The 23,405-nt window shown below is 46.1% G+C and overlaps 1 protein-coding gene across 2 annotated transcripts in view; it reads right to left on the bottom strand.

The window, feature by feature from the left end:
• The window catches only part of CENPT (centromere protein T), an 834,768-nt gene that overhangs the window by 242,735 nt on the left and 568,628 nt on the right, over positions 1-23,405 (bottom strand). For both annotated transcript variants that reach the window (XM_069217597.1, XM_069217596.1), the window contains exon 14: positions 7,964-8,185. In XM_069217597.1, the coding sequence (XP_069073698.1) occupies positions 7,964-8,185 (222 nt within the window). The remainder of the gene's footprint in view (positions 1-7,963; positions 8,186-23,405) is intronic.

Here is a 23,405-nt window from a genome sequence, read left to right as displayed (position 1 = left end):
ACAGACACTGCCCACCATACATGCAGCACGCTGCCCAGGACCCTTCCACCAACTCCCCCCCTTACACGAGGCCCTCACACACAACACTCCATGCATTCATGCCCCATGCATCGTGCTCACAGTGTACTCACCTGTTGGTCTGGAGGCCCATACAGCATTCGGTACTCGAGTAGGACCCTATCCACCAGTCTCTCCAACTCCGCAGCGGTGAAGGCAGGGGCCCTTTCCCCAGTGACTCGAGCCATGGTTGGTTCCAGACACAGGTCACAGCAGCACTTGCAGTGTAGGTCCTCTCCTGTTGAAGATCAGGTAGCAAGTGAGTGAACAGATAGAAAATGGCGGACACATCCGCAGCGGTGCGTACCGTCACCGCCGGCGTACATCACCATTGGCCACTGTACCCCATAGGGGTCAATAATAACCAATGAGGAGTCGCACGGCGGTACTCGACCGCCTCCCGTCACAGTGCACAACGTCAGCGGAATTACCTAATTTCTACATGTCCCTCCATTCAGGACAGGTGGTCATCATTTTGGCGGGGCGGATTGGGTGGATGGGTAGGCCAAGGCACCTAACTGTGTCACAGTACACATATGCACCATTTGGGCCTATACAACAATATACAGTTAAATCACAACATGCAATGCAGTGTAGTCTTTGGAAATATGATATACTGACCAGCTGCTCACCGTTTTACCCCCTAGATTACAACCGCTGCGGATGAATAGGAGATGGAGACATCCGTTTGTGTACAGACCGCTGGTGGACTTGGCAACAATGGAGGACAGGCACATTATCCTCACCTATAGACTTGACAGGGCCACAATCACAGAGCTGTGTGCCCAATTGGACCATGACCTAATATCTGATTTCCGTCACCCCACCAGGATCCCCCCTCTTGTACAAGTCCTATCTATGCTCAACTTCTTGGCAACTGGCTCCTTCCAAGTGACTGCAAGCTTGGCAGCAGGAATGTCACAGCCAATGTTCTCAATAGTGCTGACCAGAGTGTTGTCTGTCCTGATAAAACACATGCGCAGCTACATCGTTTCCCCCCAGGTGGAGGATTTGGCCATAGTGAAAGCTGATTTCTATGAAATGGAACAAATCCCCAACATTATTGGGGCTATTGATGGTACACATATTGCATTTGTCCCCCCCCTCCAGAGAAATGAACAGGTGTTCAGGAATCGAAAGAGCTTTTACTCAATGAATGTGCAGATAGTGTGCCTGGCGGACCAGTACATCTCCCATGTCAATGCAAAGTATCCTGGGTTTGTGCATGATGCCTTTATCCTGAGGAATAGCAGCATCCCATATGTGATTGCTCAACTCCAGAGGCACAGGGTGTGGCTAATGGGTGAGCCCTGGTTCCCACCCAGTGGATGTTGGTGTATGGGTATGGTGTGGGACCTAAGGGTTAGTGTGTGGCTAACAGTTGTCCCTCGATATTTGCAGGTGGCACTGGTTACCCCAACCTCTCATGGGTACTGACCCCTGTGAGGAATCCCAGGACAAGGGCAGAGGAACATTACAATGAGGCACATGGGCGGACAAGAAGGATTATCGAGAGGGCCTTTGGCCTCCTGAAGGTCAGGTTTCGTTGCCTCCATCTAACAGGTACTACTCACCCTGCATGTTGCATAACCTTGCCTTGAGACGTCAGGTGCCTTTTCTGCAGGAGGATGAGGCTGGGGATGGCCGTGTGGCAGCAGGGGACCCTGTGGACAGTGAAGATGAGGAGACTGAGGATGAGGATAACAGAACTGCATTAATATGACAATACTTCCAGTGACACACAGTTAAGACACTGTAACTTCACTTTACATTGACAGTTGTGAGTTTGACATTGTCACTGGCAGGCTGATTTTCCCACTTATATGGCCAATCACTGTACCCTTTGGCATCTCTATTTGCAGATATTTGTGCCCCACTCTGGCTCCTGGTGTGTTGACTGCAGCCAACTACAGGTCATTCATATGTATACATATGTATACATTACTGTACAGTTGATTTGCAACGTTTACAGCTTGTTAAATGAATACATAGTTCAATCATTTGACAGACTCCATACTTGTATCTATTCCAAGGGTGTTTATTTAAGTGCTAATAAGTGGAGGGGGTATTACAATGGGCTTGGGTGATGGTGGAGGAAAGCCAGGTTAGAGTCCAGTCTATTTGTATCACAGGTGCATTGTCCAAGGGGGCATAGGAAGGGGAGCAATGGCAGTTCAAGGTGGACAGGGTGACAGAGTGGGACACAGGGGTGACATTCAGGATAGCCTTATTTCCTGGCAGGGGTCTTGGCAATAGTCTCTGGCTTCTGCCTGAATCGCAGGGACCGTTTGTGGGGTGGTTCTCCTTCTGCAGGGGGAGGGGTGCTGGTGCCCTGTTGTTCCTGTGGTGGGGCCTCATGTCCACTAGCGGCAGCGGAGGGCTGTTCGTCTGTTTGGCTAGTGTCAAGGGCCCGTTGGTGTGCCACTGCCTCCCTCATGGTGTTGGCCATGTCTGCCAGCACCCCTGCAATGGTGAGCAGGGTGGTGTGGATGTCCTTCAGGTCCTCCCTGATCCCCAGTACTGTCCCTCCTGCAGCCGCTGGGTCTCCTGCAACTTGTCCAGTATCTGGCCCATCATCTCCTTGGAATGGTGGTATGCTCCCAGGATCCCTGCAAGTGTCTCCTGGAGAGTCGGTTCCCTGGGCCTGTCCTCCCCCTGTCGCACAGCAGTCCTCCCAGCTTCCCTGTTGTCCTGTGCCTCTGTCCCCTGAACCATGCACCCACTGACTCCAGGTACCTGATCATCCTATGTTTGTCGGTTGTCCTGGGGTCCCTGTAGTGGTGGACACACTGCTGATTGACGTGTCCTGGGGAAAGAGATATGGACCCGCTGGGTGGGTGCTGTGCTGGTGTTTCCTGAGGGGGAGGCTCTGTGGTGGTACGGGACTGTGCCTGGGTAACCGTCTGTCCGGAGATCCCTGATGGGCCAGGTTGGTCATCCAGATCCTGGCATCCAGAGCTGCTGTCATCACTGCAGGCCTCTTTGGGGGGGAGGGGCGGGTGTTGCTGGCACCTCCTCTCCGCTGACGTTGGATGGGGGACCTTTGGGGATGTAAATGCTGTTATTGTTTCTGCGTGTGCCATCTTGTGCATGGGTGTGTTGCCCTCTATGGCTGTTATTGCCTGGCAGCTTGGCCTTGTGGGTCATTTGGTGGGCTAGCTGATTGTCTCTAGTGTGCATGCTTTAGTGATGGGTGTCCATGCAGGTCTGTGATGGGGGTCTGTGCATTGGTGTTACGTGCAGGGCTTGGTATTGAGATGGGCGGGTTGTGATGGTGGGATGTAAGTGAGGTGGTGGAGTGATGGGGTGAGGGGACGGGTGGGGGTTCGTGATGGCATGCAGGTAGGGGGGTGTTAGTGATAAAGATTTGACTTATCAGAGTCCAGTCCTCCTGCTGCCCCTGCCAGGCCCGCAGGATGCATGATTGCCAAGACTTGCTCCACCCATGTTGTTAGTTGTGGGGGAGGAGGTGGGGGTCCACCGCCAGTCTTCTGTACTGCAATTTGGTGTCTTGCTACCACAAACGCCCTTCCCCCATAGGTCGTCCCACCTCTTCCCGATGTCATCCCTTGTTCTGGGGTGCTGTCCCAAGATTCTCCGCCATAGCGCCATCTTCCTAGCGATGGATGTCTGCTGCACCTGTGATCTGAATTGCTGTGGCTCTACCCGGATGATTTCCTCCACCATGACCCTTAGCTCCTCCTCTGAGAACCTGGGGTGTCTTTGTGGTGCCATGTGTGTTGTGTGTGTGGTGTGGGTGAGGCTGTGTGGGGTGATGTGTTGGGGTGTGTGCTGTAAAGTGCGTGGATGGTGTATGGGTGATGGTGTTCTCTGGCTCTGGTTTTGTGAGTGCTCTTGGTCTATCTCTCCCAGTTGGCTTTTTTTTTTTTTTTTTGTAAGAGGTTATGGGTAGTGTGGATGTGTGTTTTATAGTGGTGTGGGTTTGTGGGTGTGGTGTGTGTGTCAGGAGTGTGTAGTGTCAATTGTCCAATGTGGTGGTGTTTTGTGTGTCTGTGGGTGTATTCTGAGCACAGTGGTACGTACCACCAATGTTTTACCACGGTTGTATTTTCTCTGCGGTGATTTGTGGGTCATAATGCTGAGGGCATAGTTCTGTAGGCGTAACAGTGTGGGTTTCGGTACTGCCAGTTTATCACTGACCTTTGGGCTGACGGACTGGTGTATGTGTCTGTATAGTGACGGATTGCTATGTGTGTGTCATAATATGAGTAGTGGTATTTTGCCGCGCCGGTGGTATGTTGGTGGCAGTCTGCATGGCGGTAAGCAGGACTTACCGCCAATGTCATAATGAGGGCCTGAATGTTCGATGGTGGTTGGAAGATCCAGCTAGGGCTCTTTCCCACTGTCAAGTGATCTTCTGTTCCACCTTGAAATGCAACCGACATTCCTGATATGCCGGATGCTGTCCGTCCTGATGTTCCAATATTCCATCAGGTTGTTCACGACTCAGAAGATGCCCTGGCACTCCAACCAACTGCAAAGGCGCAGTACATGTCTTTGCACAGAGCCCATGGGTCCACTCTGCCCTGCATATCGTTATATCACATGGCGGTGATGTTGACCACGAAAACCTGTAACAGCCTTCTTTTGATGGAAGGAAGGCTTTCAATGCCAAGTGAATGGCCTGAGCTCCAACAGATTTATCAGGACCGGGGTTTCTGTCACTCCCCCCAAAATCTGGGTGGGGAAAGGTGAGACGTCTATTGGTCAAGATGTGTTCTAGCTGCCGCCAGCACAGATCTCATGAAGATGCCTCTAAAACCTGCAAGGCATCCAACAGCTTTCCTTGGTGAAATACGCTGTGTGAGGTTTTGGGTGTACTATATGATATAGGTGGGAGGCCTTAGTGTGTAGACTACTCGCAAACACCATCTTGGGTCCAGTCAGGTACATTTATTCAACCTTAAACTTAATCCTGGGTGGCTGTGGCTGCGTACTGCAAGACTTAGTAAAGGAACAATATGTAAAGCATTTAACAGCACCAAATGAAAGAATAAAGTCACACAACACAAAAGAATTAAGTTACACAATCCCAAAAGAAACAAGACTCCAATTCATAAAAAATAGATTAGGTTTTTAAAAAGTTTTAGAGACCTTATGCATCAAAATCGACTGGCGAGTTCCAGAGATACAGGTTTTAGAAGTAATAAACCATTTTTATATTACCCGTAAACAAGCATTGGCTAACAAAAAGTTTGAAAACTTTTGTTAAGTTCAACTATTCCGTCCTCATTTGGGCTACCAAATATGGCAGAACAGAGGTCTAGGTGGCCAGTAAGGATACTTCGACAGTTACCTGCCACCGGAGCGTTTTTAAGGCAAGAGTCAAACAGGACGACCACCATGAACATCAATGGAGTGGTCCTGATGATGAGGGATGCAAATAAAAAAATACTCAAAGGATGCTCCAGTTGTTGTGCTGTCGGCATGGGTGAATCTGTCATGACTTCTCGGTCCACAGGTAAAGTGGGACGAACTGGGCCAAAGAGGTCCAGGTCCCTCAAAGTCCTCTATGTTGCAGTAGCTGGCCATCTGGTGCTGGGCTACTGGTCAGTCTGCACTGCGGTTGGAGCAAAATCTGTTGGTGGGGGCTAGTGTCCCTTGGGTAGGATGAATCCAGTCATGGATAACACTCCTGTGGTCAGGACACAAGGGTGCAGGTTTTGGCTATCTCGGATTTGTCCTCTTGGGTGCCCAGCAACAGGCAGCAAAACGTCTGCAGTGGCTACCAACTTTGTGACTTGGGCAAATTCAGCTATGCGTCACTGGAGCTGGTTCCAGAAGATCAGCATACATATCCCTGGAGTCCCTGCGGTTGTTGGATGTCTGGAATCAAGGTTTCCCCGAGACAGGAGTCGTAGGCATAGTCTAATCTTTGCTAGTCCAAAGCGTAGCAGGTGCAGTCCTTCCAAGTGTGCAGCCTCTTTTGTGCAGTTCCAAGGGCAGCTGCACAGTCCTACTTCGATCCTCTCCATTTCCAGCGTGACCTGAATGTCAATGGGCCAGGGGTGCCATATTTATCCAAGGAAAGTGCCCTGAGGGGACCACGAGGTCACTAGTCAATGGGCTACTGGGTCCCCTCCTATCTAGTGACAAAGATCCTGTTATATGTGGCATCTGGTTATCCCAGAGTGCCACACTCATGTCCCTTCCAAGATGGCTCGACCCTTCCTTGGTTGTCAGGAGCTTGGTAGCCCATCCAAGAGGTGTGGTTGCCTGAGGGCTACACGCCCACTGTAAAACCGGTTTGGGATCTGTTTCACCTCTCTGGCCCTGTCTTCATGCTGTCTACAGGATCAAATGAAATCCTTCTTAAGGGTGTTGGTCCAGGCAGCCCATCAAATGCAGCTTCTCCTTGGAAGCTTGCCTCTGGGCGAACACCACGAGTGGTCATCCTGGCAGGTGAGGGCACAACTTGCTATAGCAGCACTGCCTTTGTTCCTGAGCCTTGGAGTCACTCATACATCCCCAGGGCGTCAAAGCTGTCAGAATGTGTGCGCGTTTCTGAGGTTGCTGGATTAGCAGAGCACAGAGTGGCAAGCAACTCTCTAAAAGTTGCCTCTCTAACAGTGACATACATTTAGCCCTGGAGATCAGGTCACAATAAATGCAAGTAGTCCCAATCAAAAGTTAGCTAGGTTAGAAAGCCACCCGATAACCCTTTGTTAGCCAATGGTTTGAATGGCAAAAGTCGAATTGGCAGTGAAATCACTGTCATTCCAGTCTGCAGTGGCAGGCTGGGAGCTATTTTGTACCATTTAACAGTAAAGGTGGCACAAACAGTAATGAAGCCCTAAGCGGACACTCTGTCTTACATGCCATGGGTACCATACAGAAGGGAATTATAAATAAGTCTTCCCTTGCCAATTGGGTGTCCCAATTCGACATAAATTGCATGGGGTCAGAACACTGCCACTGAGATCTGATTAGCAGGCCTCAGTGCACTCAGTGCAAAAATTTGGGGGTGAACATGCAAAAAGAGGCATTTCCTTACACACAGATTTATTTTTTCCATAAAAAAATCCATAACTCTGGTTATACTCATCCGATGGCTTTTGTTTTGGTGTCTAAAATTATATCAAAATCTGCTTAGTTTTATAAATTGCTGTCTGATTTGAGTCTTGACATTAACTTATCGCCCTTGTAGGTACTCTGAAATGCTTACCACATGTTCCTCTAGTAAAGCCTGATTGTTCTATGGATTACTACCAGGACTGAGCTAGGGATTCATTAGATTGACTCCAAAAGACCTACTTGGGGTAACAAAGGTAAGCCTAGCTAGCCTCACTGCATAATATCCCACTTTCCTACAGAGTGGAGCTCCAGATCATCCCACGAAGGAGCACAAAGAAAGGAACTGACGTCAGTGAGAAAGGGAGGCATTTATATGCGGCTTTGCTCCGTCTCTTCCAGGGAGGAACAAGGCCAATGTGGAGCCGAACAATGTCATCAAGTGGTGTTTGGGAGCACTGCTATGAAACTTTTCTGGAGGTGTGGAATCTGCGGTTAGAAGTATTAATCAGAAATGCAAGTTCACTGATGACATTACTTGCCCTTCCGGAAACACAGCTAAAATAGGTTTTGACAAAAGACCTCTTCTTGAACAAATGAAACTTAATTTCCTCCACGCACCCCTGGAGAGCATGATGGTACTTATTAGGGGCACATGGCTTCTTGCACTGGTAAAAAGCACACAAGGAAATAATAGCGAAACTTATAGGAGGTGCTCTTGTTTTTACCTCAGGATTCAAACCAAGGCAACTGTTCCTAGTCAGAGCTGCAAAATAGTTGCTTAGGAATATGTGGTTTTACTCAGACTCCAATTAACAAACCAACAAAAATGAAAACAAATGTAAGGACAAACAACAGAAAATTAAATCTTTACCTTTATCAAATGATCCTTCAGCATTTCGTATGTGTTCTTCCATCTCATTATCTGTCCATCCGCTGCTCTGCACTGTGCTTGAGCTCTTTTCATCTCTCCTGAGCATGCTTGTTGCAGTCAGATTCCTTTGTTTGGTAGAACTTTTGATACTTTGTTGAGAGGACATAATGTCTGAAGGCCAGCTAATTTTTTTAGATGTTGAATAGACAACAGGCGAAGAACCTACAAGAAATATGATAATATGGAAGACATTGCCTAAGAATCTTCTGGGGCAGTAACACCATATAATTGTTAACTGTACGCATAACTGTTTATAAGGCAAATCAGCAGAAAACTGAATTCTGTGCCAATCGGTCTGCAAAATGATTTATCTCCAAGTGCCAAGAAAATCCAAAACCTGGGTAAGCTTTCTGAACAACGTTTGCACCTTCCATTATCATCGAGAAGTGTGCAGTGCATCTGGTGGACATTAAAAATAAAGAAATGTGTCTAGATGTCCCTTTGAATCATTAGCATCCACCCTCACTGACAATCTAAGATGGCGTGGAGAAAAGCAGAAGAACATAAACCACGGAATGCATATAAAAACATGGATATCATCTAAAAAAAATTGCATTTGGCAAATACAAAGGAAATTTAAACCCAAGAACTATGCACTATAAATTATGAATGTGAAATCAGGCAGTTTAGACAGAAAAGGATAGAAACGGTCAACGGTACACACTGTGAGCCCCCGAAGCCAAGGAAACCACATACTAGATATCATGAGTGCCTGCACTACTTGAAATCTTGATAAATTTTACATGAAGCTCTCCACATTTACCCTATTTTCCAGCTGATTACTGACTGACTACCAGACCGATGACTTAGATTCAAGACATTAAAGGAACAGCAGGTGAAGAGATCAGATTGCTTGCACAGAAACGCAATAATACACATTTTTGTACTATTTTCTACTGAAGGCAAATCAACATCAAATTGTGGGTTCTGGGACAAAAGTAGGTTTGCAAGGTGACTACTCTCCCAGGAAGGCCTACGTTTATGGATTATTTTTCTTAACATTTTTACTTATTCCATACTTTCTGTGAAGCTGAATAAATTATTGACCAGACATGGAGAAAAAAAACACACACAACAGTTTGTATGATCACAGCATCTTCCAGCCATTTCCTGATCAGCAATCCATCTCCATGTGGAAAAACAAAAACAGAAGGAACAGACGCTTTAATGTGTGCATGTTTCTGCTAAGAAAGTGTTCTTGACAAGCAGGGAAGAAATACAAACTCAGGAGAAATGTAGTACATCCCTGTGCCACAAGAGCAGACAGCTAACAGCAGACAGTTTTCGTATCTGATGAGCCTACTCCCCCACCTTTCCCAAGTTTGACGCACCAGGTGGTCTGTTTACCTTCACTGTTAATTTTCATCTCCTAAGAGTTTTAGGTGAGTATTTATTTCACGTTTTTATACAGCACAGATCTACCAACATCTGGTGTCAGTGAGCTTAGCAACTATGCAAGCCACTGGAAGTGTTTCTGTTTCAACTACCATGACACATCAAAGGCTGACATTGATGTCAGGAGGCACCTCAAGTATATTCTCATTCTGAGTGAAAGTCACTATTGCCTTCTTCGCCAAGGCTATGTGGTGGTTTATTGTAACGGCAGTGGCATGGTATGCAAGAGAACAGGCATTTTTACTTGTTTTTTTTGTGCGAAGACTGCCTACTGGCTCTACAATCTGTTCAGTCCCCACAGCTGGGGTCCTTTGTCCTCATCACATATGAGGTGTATGAAGGATGTCTTTGGACGTTTGGGTCTATGCAAGATGTTAATGGGCTGGATTCTATCACGCATGTGTATGCCTTCTACTCAAAACGTGCGTCCCCATTTCTGCTGATCTGTTAATGATAATCTCACATTCCCTAGCATACACATTACATTTCCCCTTATGAATACAAGTGAACCTGGTCAGTGGGTAAAGATCTTCAGCTCATTACATTTGCCTTTAAGTTTTCTGTACAGGCACTGATGGCTCAGTGCCGTGGACTAAGGAATTCACCTAAGGAGCCTCTGTTTTCCTCACGGTCTAAGGATCAAACACAGTAGGTCGATTCAGCCCTTTGCTCATCCAGAGATCAAGAAACAAATATCAATGAGATGGAACCATTTACATCCAATGTCAAAAATGCCCCAATAGGTGAAAGAGTGTTTTTTCAAAAACATGCTATATTACAAGAATTCAAATCGCCATCCAACATGTCCTGAGATGTGGCAATTATCCCTAGCAGTCGCCTTCCTTTTGGAGTGCAAATATACATCTCACCAGAGACAGCCCAAATGGGTCTTAATGTGGGAACTGGGCAGGGTGAACCTGTGTGCCAGCCAAGCTGGGCTCTATCTGGACACTGTGCAAGGAGCCTACAAAATATGGCCAGTTGCAAGATGTTCTTTCAGGTTTGGAGGTGCCTTTCAATTTTCAAAAGGGATCTATAAAAGGATTTGAGGTGGGCCCTTGCTGTACTAGGACCTTCTTGCTGCCTTTGCCTACCATACCATTATTTACAATACACTATTCACTAACCTGTTAGTAAAAGTAATTTTATTTTAAAAAGTAATGCAGTCACTCCACATAAAGTGAGTGTTACATATAGTGTCATAATGAGAGCCTCCAAGTTTTCCATCTCCTGAAGAAAACCTTCATTCAGCGCCCTAGCTACCACGAGATAGACAACTGCCAAAGGGGGAATGCATTAAAGTGCACCATTATCATGGCTGTACTGCGACGGTGGTAAGAGTTGAACATGTTACTTTCATTGGTAATGTTCTTCTGTTTAGATACTCCAACTGCAGATTCCTCACCTATTGAATATCCCAAGGAACCAGAGTGGATCTGATTATTGTTTTTAATATCGCCTGCATGATGTTGCGTGGCACCATCAGACTACTTGCTAGCCTTGCACTGCCTCAGAAGTGATGGTGTGGAGCATCATATAAATGCTACCTCTGCGCACTGACGTCAGTTCATACTTGAATGCTCTGCACCCTCAGATTAACCATGACAGATTGGATAAGCCAGACCCCCCGAATCGAACGGGAGACGTTTTAGTAATCATAACATTCCCCTCCACAGAGAAAGAAAAGAGGGTAAGGAATCTGCGGTAGAATTATCAATCATAAAGTACTTCCAAAGGAAAGTAACTTGTTTCTCTGATGGATATGTCTTACTGCAGATTCCTCACCTTTTGTATAGATATCCAAGAGGTACCTTCCGGAATGCGGGGGATTGGAGAAATTCTGTAGTAACGAGCGGGCAAAATGGACCGCTCTGTGAGCTTGACAGTTGAAGCATTATTGTATGGATAATGTATGCCTGGATGCCCATTTAACAGCTTGGGAGATCTCCAGCACTGGGATAACTCTCGCCAATACCACCAGAGCAGCCTTAGCACTTGTGGAATTACCCTAAAGGGCCTCAGGGGCTCCTTCTTGGCCAGGACATAGTATGTTATCAATTAGGTACTTTCTGCACTTTTGGTGTGTTTGATGTATAAAGTAAAAGCTCTGTTTGAGTCCAGCCAATGAAGCCTTTCTTCCTCCCTAGAGGGATACAATTTTCAGGACTAATGAAGCATAATATCTCATGACTATTTAGCCATGGAAGGATATGGTGTTCAGGGAACACTACCTGCTAATCAATGATATGGTACATAGAATGAACTGCAACAAGAAACACACTCTTGGATGGTGAGCAGTTTCTCAGAACAGCTGTGTATGGACTCTTAAGGCATGGACATTAGCACCGCAAGGATCAATTATGGTAGCACCGCAAGGATCAATTATGGTACCAATACTGCATTCTAAGAGGCATCAGTGGGAACATGCAAGTCACTCCTTTGCGAAATCTCAACACAGCTGATGACATGAATAACAAAGGTTGATCGGGCAAAAGATAAAAGTCTGACATAACCTGCACTTGTGCACACTACAACTTTCTTGAGTCAAAGATAGGACAAACAATCAAACATCAGATAGCTTGGCCTGTAGAGAACCACGTTGACAGTTCTCAGCCTACATCACCAATTTCATCCAATGACCAAATATGTAGATTTGGTATAAGAGAGCACAGCCAGAATAATCACATCCACAACATCAGCAGGTAAGACAAAATTGCTCTGTAATCACTGCCCAATCTATGTACAAGTTATATGGCTTGTCACAGGTACTAGCGCCATGTCCTCATCCACTTATGGTACTGGGGATTACTAGCAGTCACCCCTTGCCCCTGGCACTACCACAAATTTTCATCAGTGCTGCATGACAGGAGTCATCTGCCCAAGATTTTGGATGCACATGTGTGCTGACCAGTTGTTACCCCACATTAACTGCACAGTCAATCCTGTCCCCATTTGGGCTCCCTGAACGCTGTGATCATGTGCACTATCTCAGTGGAAGGCTACAGAGGGATTCAAGGATCTACCATAGGATTTGGGGACCCTGCCGGCTACAAAATTCACTCTTAGGGCCCGGTTAGTAACAGGAATTATCTATATGAGTTCTATAGGAGTTCTTCTTCACCTTTGATCCTGGCTTTCCAGTTGAGATTATCTTAAAGCCAGAAGTGGAGAACATCTTCTCAGAAGTTTTCCGTTTGCTGCACATCTTGAAATTTGTTCTGTAACATCATCTCAAAAGCTTTGCTTAAATTTTTGGAATTATTCGACCTCTCCAAACACTGTCTTCAGAAGCCTCAGGTTAGCGATAGCTAAGGAAAATCAGATAATACTTGCTTGGATTGTGAAATTCTGTTGGGCCCCTGTACTGTCCCCTGAACCTATGTTCTGGGATTTTGCAATGCTCTCAAAGTTGTGCTCGAATAACTATCTCTTGGTCCTGCATGGTGTTATATACACATCCTGTGTGAACCTTTGTTTCTGATCAGTGGCTCACGTTGTCGACCATTAACAACTGCTATTGGAACAAGACCAGTAACATGACAATTCTTTTGGCTCTAGCTCTTGTGAATGTCCCATTTTAAGAATGTTACCATTTATGTCTAATTAATTTAAATAAAAAATTGAATGTATAAGTTGATGGGTGGCACGTAAATGCAGCTTTACTTGTTTCCGGAGTAAAACAATGTTGGTGCAAAGCCACATGCATCACCTACCAGCACATGAGTACTGTTTGGAGTATTTCCTGATCCAGTCTGGCGACTGGGGAATATTCACAAGGTTAGGAATCTGCAGCTAAAAATATCCATCAGAAAAAGTTTGTTAGCAAATGGGTTTGTTATCGCATCACAACACTGTGAAACTACTGTTAATCCAATACAAATCCACACCAGCTTTTCCTATGTTTCTTGACCATGCCGTGCTGCACCTTTGCTATTTAACAATCTCTGGCGGTGCACCACAGTTTAGTGCCATAGCACCCCCTATGAAGTCATCACTGGGACTAGCACCAGATGTCAGTGTACCTTGATCTGACCTACAAACACAAAGTATACTACACGGCAACCCACATACAACTGTTTTCATTTCAATCCAACTCACAGCTTTGCCAGTTCACCTCACACATCTGCAGTGCCCCTGCTATTTGTTCTCACCCCACACACAGCTCTTCTAGAGTACCTCAGCTGAACCACCTTTCTTCTGATACTTGTACCTGCAGAAATCATTCCCCACGCCATGTCAACCGCTGCCCTGCTATGCCATCACTAGAAAAAGACTGCTCTGTCAGTGTACTTATGGCCCTATAACACTCTTGATATTGTAGCACAGACACTCCATGAGACAATATACTAATTCAATTGAGTCAGTTGGTACACTAACCCCCAGTACAAACCGACTTCATGATATGCTCGAGTACTTTAGCATAGGCCAGATGTCATATGAAAGCGTGTGCTCACATTTCTGGTATGCAAAATTGAAATATATTTACACTGCCACAAACACCTTTCAGACTAGCAAACGTAAAGAATTAAGACCAATTAGCACATAACATCTTACAGAGAAGGTTACATCAATGTTAATGAACAAGTTACTTACCTTCGGTAATGCCTTCTCTGGTAGAGACTATATCTAACTGCAGATTCTTTACCTTTGAATTCTCCCTTAGGCCTCAGACTGGATTCCGTTCTTGTGAGCACTGCTCCTGTGCGCGGATAGGTGGCATTGGATCCACAACTGTCATCATCCACACCGAAAGGGACGCTGCGGTTCCTATATAGGCACCACCCAGGAGCACCGACGTCAGTTTCTTTTCACGACTTTCCACACAAGAATCGCAGAGCCACGAAAAGCACTGACACAACTGGGGTGTCAAACCTAGGGCCCAGAAAGGGAAGTGCCTTCTTCTAGAAATCCACTCGTACAGTGGGGAGGATAGGTGGGTCAGTAAGGAATCTGCAGCCAGATATAATCTCTAGCAGATAACGCTTTACCAAAGTTAAGCAACTTGTTCATCTGATAGAGACTTCTAGCTGCAGATCCCTTCCCTTTGAATAGATACCAAATTAGTTCCATCCCTGGAGGTGGGTCTTCAAACCAATTTCAATCAAGAAAGTCCTGCAGGACCGAACGGGCATAGTACCCATCCCTAAGGACCTGACTGTCCAGGCAGTAGTGTCTGGTAAACGTGCACAGAGATGCCCATGTTTTTGCCTGACAGATATCTACGATTGGAACTCCATGTACAGCATCAGCTCATTTGTCTTAGAGTTATTTCATCGCTTTGCATGGGCAAATTTATTTTAGCTCTGGGCCGGAGGCCTTTGCCCTTTCACCTAGTTTATTGAATTTATTCTCTATTATTTTAGCAAGACTTAATTTTAATTTTAGTGGAGATGTTTGATTATTTTAAATAGTTGTCTTTCCATGCAGAATTTGTTTTATTTAAAACAGTTGTCTTTCCATGCAGAATTTATTAGTTCTTTTGCACAACATTACATCTTGTGCTCGGCCCAAGGCAGTACAAAACTGTACATGATTATTTACTGAGTATTGCTGGTCCAAAGAGTACAATGACTACCTTACACAGAAAAAGATGCATTATCACTTCAGGACAGTTGTCACAACAACAAAACGTTTTATTATAAAACACACTGCCCCAAACTAAGTCAGAGGGGACATTCCAGCCAGCCATCTTATGCTGTACCATGTCATCGCAGCCCTGCTAAACTCAACGTCTTCTCTCCAGCTTCTCAGAAGGACTGCCAGCAGGCACTTTACCCTATTTTGTTATTTATATTCTCAACCCAGGAAGTGCTTCTTGAGACAAACTCTTTGTTTATCCAAAATTAGATCTCATAGAGAAGCATTACTTTTTTTGCTAAACCTGTGTGAGTTGGATCTTTGTGTAGCAGTATTAAACTTTGTTTGTTGTGTAGAAATGATCAGAAACTTTTATGGGGCTGTGCATGAATGTCTCTGATTTATGAACTTTTGTGATCATTTGTAATGCAATTGATTTGTTTTAACCATGTTTTTATTTTTCTTTCTGTGTAGTTTTATGATTGCATAGTTTTATTCTGTGCTTTATGGCTTGAGAACAGCTGAGTAAAGATCATTTGACTTTGACTGCCAGCAGGCCAACAGGCCCCACCTCCTGCTTATCATTCAGGTATGGGGATGGGGTTTCCTTGCAGAGACCAGTACGAGCAGATTAGGGCTAACATTCCTATTGCTTTCAAGTAGATATTTTAGCAGTGTACGTAGAGATTTTAGATTCACTATTGTGACACAATGTTGGGAGTTTATATCTATTTCACTTTTCTGGTTACCATAACCATAGTGTAGTGTTTCATTGTTCTAATATTTTCAATTTGTGTCTTTTTACAAGAAATGCAGTTGCTTCAATAAAATGTATTGAACCAAATCCTGCTTCTGTTAGTCTTGTACATGTATGAAACTTGTGTAAATGAGAGAAAGGGGTAAGATCTGCTCCATCACAAGTTTCCTGAAAAGTCAGAGTGTGTCATGTGTCAGGCTGCCACAAATCACCTTTACTTTTGAGTTTTGGTGAAGTGCTGCTAGCTAGACAAAAGGTTTAGGCTGACAGCTATCGGATGGTGTGGGATAAGACTCAGACCCCCACATGCAGTGTTGCTGCCACCCAAAACCAGCAGTCTCATCCCCATGACAAGAGTCCTACGACACAGGCAGAATTAGTGCACAAACCCTCTGGGTTGCTTCCTGGCCAGTGCAAAGCAGATCTTAATACAGAATTCGACCCTTCTGGAGATGATCCACTTCTGCACTGCCAGACATTGCTTTGCAACCACATACCCCACGAAGAGTTGTTCATCCACCTGGAACTCTTTAGTATTATCAGGTTAGAACACCAATTCTCTTTTTAGGTCCAGGCGTGCAGTCTCTCCTCTTTTTTAGAAGGATGTGGAGGTGGTTAAAAAAAGTAGGCAAGGTGATGGATTGCCCTACATGAAAAGGAGTGAACACTTTCGGCAGAAAAGAGGCCCTAGTGCGAAGCATCAATTTGTCAGGATATATAGAATGATATGGTGGCTTAGATAAGGCCTGCAGCTCATTCACTCTGAGGGTAGATGTAATCGCCACAAGGAATGCTGTTTTCAATGTGAGAAGCCTGAGAGGACAATTGTGGAGGGGCTCAAAGGAAGTGCACATCAAAAAGGTTAGAACTAAAATTAGATCGCATTGGGTTAATAATGAATGTGGAGGGAGGAAAGAGATGAGGAACCCATGTTCAATAGGAGATTTAAACAAGGAGGGTTGATCAGACAACCGTAAAAAAACAGAAATAGACAAATACCCTTAAAGAGTGCGCAAAGCAGATCCCTGCTGGACAAGGAAAAGAATGAACAATAGAACCTCAGAGAAAGAGGATCAACAGACTTGTCTAAGAAGCATGCTTAAAATTTCTTCCAAAGACAGGAATATACAGTTTTGATGGAGAAACGCCTAACTGTCAACACTACAGACTTCAGGAGGCAGGTGAAACGCCGTCAACGGCCACTGCTCATTCTCCATTCAAGAAGGCGGAGAGTAGACAGATTTGAATGAAGAACCCTCCCCTGCTGCAACAGAAGATTTCCCCCCCCACCAAAGGGGGCAGTCTGAGCAGAAAATGGATTGACATGCTCAGCAGCTGGTGATACCTGACTCTCCGTGCCCAGTCTGAAGCCACAAGGAAGACTTGGGCCCGGTAGTTCCTAATCTTCTTGACAACTTCTTAGTTCACTCTAGTGTTAAGAGAGCCCACAAGACGTTGAACAACCAGGGATATGCCCTGCTGTCCCAACCACACCCAGAGGCACAGAGCCTCCTGATAAAGGGTCCACGACCCCACCCCACCATGCTTGCTGCAGTACCACAGGGCGGTGGTGTTGTCCATGAAAACCTGAACCATCTTTCACTTGATAGAAGAAAGGCTTTCAATAAAAGTTGGAAAGCATGGAGCTCCAGCATGTTGATGTAGAGTATCGCTAATGCCGGACACCAGATTCCTATGATCTCCACCTCTCCCAGATGGCTGCCCCATCCCAGGAGTGACATCTTTCAAAACTGTCAGATCTGGTTAGGGAAGGAAGAGGGATCCGCCTCTGGCCCAATCTCAGGTTGTAAACCACCACTGCAGATTGTTTGCAGTTCCCTCTAGGATCAGGACCATGTTGGAGAGGTTCCCTAATGCTGCGCTCACTGGAACTTAAGGTCACACTGCACAGCCGTCACATGCCATCTAGCATGTGTCACCTGCAGGATGCAGGAGGCCATGAGGCCCAGCAGCCTCAGTCATTCTCACCGAAATACAGGATAGAGGCTGAAACATCTGTATCAGATCCTTCATATCCTGGACTCACAGGTCGGGAGGATAAGCTTGAAACTGCAGTGTCCAGAGCAGCTCCGATCAAACGGAGTATCTGATAGGGAGTCAGGTGTGACTTCTGTACTTTTATAGTGAACCCCAGGGGATGCAGGAGGTCCGCCGTAGCCTGGAGGTGGGAGATGACAGCCTGGCGCAAGCTTGCCTTAAAGAAGTAAATCGTCAAGATAGGGGAAGACTGATAGCCCTGACCTGCGCCAATGAGCTGCAACCACTGCCATCACCTTGATGAACACCCGAGGGGCGTTGGTAAGGCCAAAGCACGGTGAACTAAAAGTGCTCGTAGGCCACCGTAAAATGAAAGAACATCTGTGGGCAGGAAGGACGGGGCTGTGAAAATAAGCGTCCGGCAAGTCGAACGCTACCATTCAGTCTTCTGGGTCCAGTGCATACAAGACCTACCCCAACATGAACATCTGTAACTTCTTCTTGAGGGAGAGATTGAGTGCTTGTGGGTCTAAGATAGGGGGAAGACCTTTGTCATTTTTGGGGATCAGAAAGTAGCAGGAATAGGAACCACAGTCTACTTCTGGCACAGGAACCCTCTCTATGGCTCCCGTGTCCAAGAGAGCCACAATTTTCTCACAGAGAAGGTCCAAATGACCCTCCGTCATCCAGTCGTGAGGTGGTGGCATGGATGGAGGGATAATCTCGAAGGGGAGGGAGTAGCCACTTCGGACTATCTGCAAAACCCACCTGTCAGAAGTAATGGACTGCCAGTGGGCCAGATGATAGAGAATCCTGCTGCTAACTAATCCTTCATAGGGGAGAGGCAGACTAGGATGGTTTAGAGGCTGATGCATGGGGGTGGATGGTGGGGTGTGGGTTGGGTGGCAGGCTGACCATGAACACTAGCGACAATCCATGAGGTAGACGGGTCCCACGCACTTGGCCACACAGAGGCTGTGCAGCTTGCGCTGCACGGTGGCTGGACAGGAACTGACGCAGTTAGTAGCCCCTTCCATAGCCACGAAATGAGCAAAAGGCAGACTGGGGGGGGAACGAGGGGATGCTGTGAGGCCTAAGGACCTAGCTGTAGTAGAAGAATCCTTGAAGCGCTCTAGCGCCAAGTTTTACTTGTCTCCAAAGAAATGGGTGCCACGAATGACATGTCCATAAGAGAAGCATTGACATCCCCCGAAAAGCCTGATGTCCTCAGCTAGGCGTGGTGCTTCAGGGCCACTGTCGTAGAAACCACTCTACCTTGCGAGTCAGTCATGTCCAGTGCACAGCAGATCCTGAACTTTGCTATGTCTCTCCTGTCAGCAGCAGCCTGCTAGGGTACAGCAAGGCTCCTACAGGACCTGTGGCAGCACTTGTGCAACTGTATCCCACAATGTGTGGGAATAACAGCCCAAAAAGAATGCTATGTTCAATGACCACAATACAAGGCTCGCAGAAGAAAACATCTTCCCAAATGAACCCAACCTTTTGGATTCCCTATCCAGGGAAGAGGTAGGGAACAAACCCTGGGAGGTAGAGGTTTGAACCACCAAGCTCTCAGGGGTGGGGTATTGCATTAGGAAACTTGGGTACCCAGGTTTGAGTTGATGGCAGCGGACAATCATCCTACTTACAGGAGCCTTTTTGCTGGATATGGACCTTCTACCATCAGTGAGGGCATAATTGAATGGGGGTTGGGGTTCAGAGGGGGAAGCTCCCATTTGGAGCACCACTGTCAAGAGATTAGTCTTGACAGCCACAGAGGGTAGCTGAAGGTTCAGGACCTCAGCTGCCCTTCCTCACCACCTCTGCATAAGAAGCTCATTCCTCTGTAGTCATGGTAAGGGGAGAAAGTATTCCAGTCTCCGGGGATGTGCCCAGTCCGCTGGCTTCACACAATTCCTCATACCAGTCCATTTCTCCATGTGTATGGCTGGTACTTTAAAGGGTCCAGCGACCCCTCCCATTATTCCCGAGACCCAGCCCAGTGTAAAAGGGCTCAGGATCCGAATGAAGAGGCAAAGCTCTCCGGTGCCAGAGTCAGTGTCAGGCGACACCCATATGGCTCTGTGTTGGAGTCAGTAATGACAATTGGGATGTCGTCCGAAGCATTGGGACAGGTGCTGGGGAAGGTCAAGTTGGCACAACCAGCATCAGTCTGGATACAGGACTAGATCCACTGGAGCCCCTTTGTCACAGAGGCTGAAGCTGTTGGCGCGAAACCAGATGGAGGCAATTCTGACCCCGCAGGGCCCGAAGGCACTCCAACAGGGTCGGACTGCCCAAAAATGAGGCGCATGGCTTCATAAAACTAAGTTAGGTAGGGGTCACTACGGCTCTCAGAAATCCAGGGAGGCATTGAGTCGGCCCACGCACAGGTTCAGAAGAATGAGACCTAGAATGACGACGCTCCGTCGTCGTGTCTACCAACGGACAAGAAGAAAAAGAGAGCTTCTACTTCCTACTTTTTTCGTGTGCCTCGACTTACCCGATCGCTCGAAAACCTGAGTGCAATGATGACGACTTCGGACTCTGCGACTGTTCCCAGGATCTTCCTCTCGACCAAGACCTCAACCTGCGAGAGCCGGGTCCGTGCCACCATCACCTTTAGGGACCAGTACCTCAAAGCCTCCAGATGCATGGCCCGGCACTCGGGGCACAACTGTCAACATCAGGGCAGTGCGCGCTCTACAGGCGACTGGAATGCAAAAACCCAGCACTTATGAGAACATAATTCATGCATTATGTTGATATGTTGTTGTTTAACCTTTTGCATTGCACAGTTTAATCCTGAAGACTTATATTCAAGGTGCTTGTAAATACTGTTCATTTGCAATGTATTGCTGCAGGCTTTCAGAGTGTGTCAGGGTGTGGTCCCTATCCAGGGCCTTCTAGAAGCTTTCTCTGCAGCATGACTGGGTGTGGTTTGTGGGCTGGGCCAGACTCTATATAAAGGAGCCAGCCCAGCCCCACGTGCTCACTATTCAGAGGTCCCGGTACAGAGCAGCAGCAATTTCCTGAACTCCTGTTCCAGAGGCCTACCTTGATCTTCCAGGCCTTTGCCCTTCACTGTATTGGTGATCCTTGATCAGGACGGTAAGACGGAGGTCGGGCTGGGCCCCCGATCCCGTTTTCGAAGGCATTCGAGTTTTTGGGCCTAGTTTTCATGTTGGAAGATTTTTCATTGTGCGTGAGAATGTGCTTGTTGTTTCTGGCATTTACATGTTGATATTCGAATCGGCAAGACGCGCTATTCATTCTTGGCATTTAAACCTTGATAATCATCGTGCGCAACCATATCTTGCCATTTACATGGTGGCATTCGAATCGGCAAGACGCACAATTTATTCCTTGCATTTAACTCTTGATACACATTGTGCGCGACCATTTCTTGCCATTTAAATGGTGGCATTCGAATCGGCAAGACGCACAATTTATTCCTTGCATTTAACTCTTGATACACATTGTGCACTACCATTTCTTGGCATTTACATGGTGGCATTCGAATCGGCAAGACGCGCGATTCATTCCGTGCATTTAACTCTTGATACTCATTGTGCACTACCATTTCTTGGCATTTACATGGTGGCATTCGAATCTGCAAGACGCGCAATTCATTCCTTGCATTTAAACCTTGATAATCATTGTGCGCGACCATTTCTTGGCATTTACATGGTGGCATTCGAATCGGCAAGACGCGCAATTCATTCCTTGCATTTAAACCTTGATAATCATTGTGCGCGACCATTTCTTGGCATTTACATGGTGGCATTCGAATCGGCAAGACGCGCAATTCATTCCTTGCATTTAAACTTTGATAATCATTGTGCGCGATCATTTCATGGCATTTACATATCCTTGGTGAAATCGGCAGTGTGCGCGATTCATTTCCCGCATTTAAAACTAGGTGTTAAAATTCAAGATGTTACATTATATGTGCATATTAAGTCCTTAATACAATTCCTTTTGTGTTCCAGGAAATGTTCAGATTACTTTTTTGTCCTCATGTAAAAAGACCATGTTTGTTCTGAAAACATGATTCTAGAAGGTTCTTATATTCCTAGACAATGTGTAACATTTCATGAAAAGTTTCATTGAGAAGTTGTATTAATCATTCTTGATTCCTTCCAAGGTACCCAGAAGTCTTGAGGTCTAGTTATTAGTCCTTTCGTAAGTTATCCATGGTTACAGTATGACAATGCTTAGAATCAGAGTCTAGTGAAAATCAATGTGATGAAATTTTGATATTGTGTGGTTTAACCTTTTGCTTCCTACAGGTCTCCTTCCAGCTGTTCCCATCCTAATCCCCTTTTCCCCCGCTTGGACTCTCTCAGGCTCTGTGATTTTATCTATCAGAGTCTTGAAGCTGTCTAGTGGTGGACATGTTGGGAACATGCGAGGACCCCGAGGATCTGGTCTCCCTGACAGAATAGTGAGCCCACAAATTAATTATCCTCCTGGTTTGCGTGTGTTCTCAGCATGGCCACATTGGACGAGCTAGTCAAGGTTATCACGCAGCTCCAAGCAGAGGTAGTGTCATCAAAAGATATAGCAGCCAGCCTAGCTGAGAGAGTGAGTCAGTTACAGGAAAGGGTAGAGAAGAAGGAACAAAATCCCCTTAGGTGTGTCTTGGCCTGGTCCTTCTTCTCAAGCTTCTGGAAGTAGTCTTCCTACGAACATTTCCCTCAAAGTTCCTTTGGCCATTCCCCTAACTCCTCCAGAATGTTTCTCAGGCGATCCCTTGAAAGCGCAATCTTTCCTGGTTCAAGTGGAATTACATTTTACCTGCCGACCACACACTTTCCCTGATGCCCAATCCAGGGTGTCTTTCTTATTATCATACCTAACTGGGGACGCAGCTACCTGGGCAATTCCTCTTGTGCACAAAGACAGTTCCCTGCTTTACAATTGGAGACATTTTGTTCGTGAGTTTGAAAGAGTATTTGATTGTAGAACTGTGACATTGACGTCAGATCGTGAACTATTAGACTTGCGACAAGGTAACCAGGATCTAGTGTCCTACTTAGCTAACTTTAATCTGCTGGTAGCCGAGACATCCTGGCCTGAAGAAAAGCAAGCAGCCTTGTTCTACAAAGGACTCAAGGATAAGTTAAAAGACATCCTTGCCTAAATAGACCCGCAGCCTACAGACTGTCAAGATCTAATAAACCTCGTTTTGAGACTGGATCATCGTTTAGCAGAACGAAGGGGAATACACAAAACGACTGAGAAATATTCCTGGCGTGTTCAGGATAATAGAGAACCAAGAACCCAGAAAGAAAGAACTCCAGAACCTATGGAAATCGGAACAATCAGGAGGCCTTTGACCAAAGACGAAAAGGACCTACGTAGAAAGAATGGACAGTGTCTTTATTGCGGGCGCAAGGGTCATTTCGCCAAAGAGTGTCCAATCAAATCAAAGAGTAAACGAGGTCCTGCCCATCAATATTAACATTTTACAACATTACCAACAAAATCCTAGCTTGAAGTGGCATGCCAAATATAAGGGGCTCCCTGGTCTAAGTATTCGCTTCTTTATCACCCAATGCTGTACTGCTATGGTAGAAAGCTGATTGTAGGAAGCTGGGTTATGGTTACAAGTACCCTCTCCACTTTTTGCCTGTTTTTATGCAACTTTGA

The sequence above is a fragment of the Pleurodeles waltl genome, chromosome 12 (genome assembly GCF_031143425.1).
Source record: "Pleurodeles waltl isolate 20211129_DDA chromosome 12, aPleWal1.hap1.20221129, whole genome shotgun sequence".
Lineage (NCBI taxonomy): Eukaryota > Metazoa > Chordata > Amphibia > Caudata > Salamandridae > Pleurodeles > Pleurodeles waltl.
This window is presented reverse-complemented; position numbering and strand designations above follow the sequence as displayed.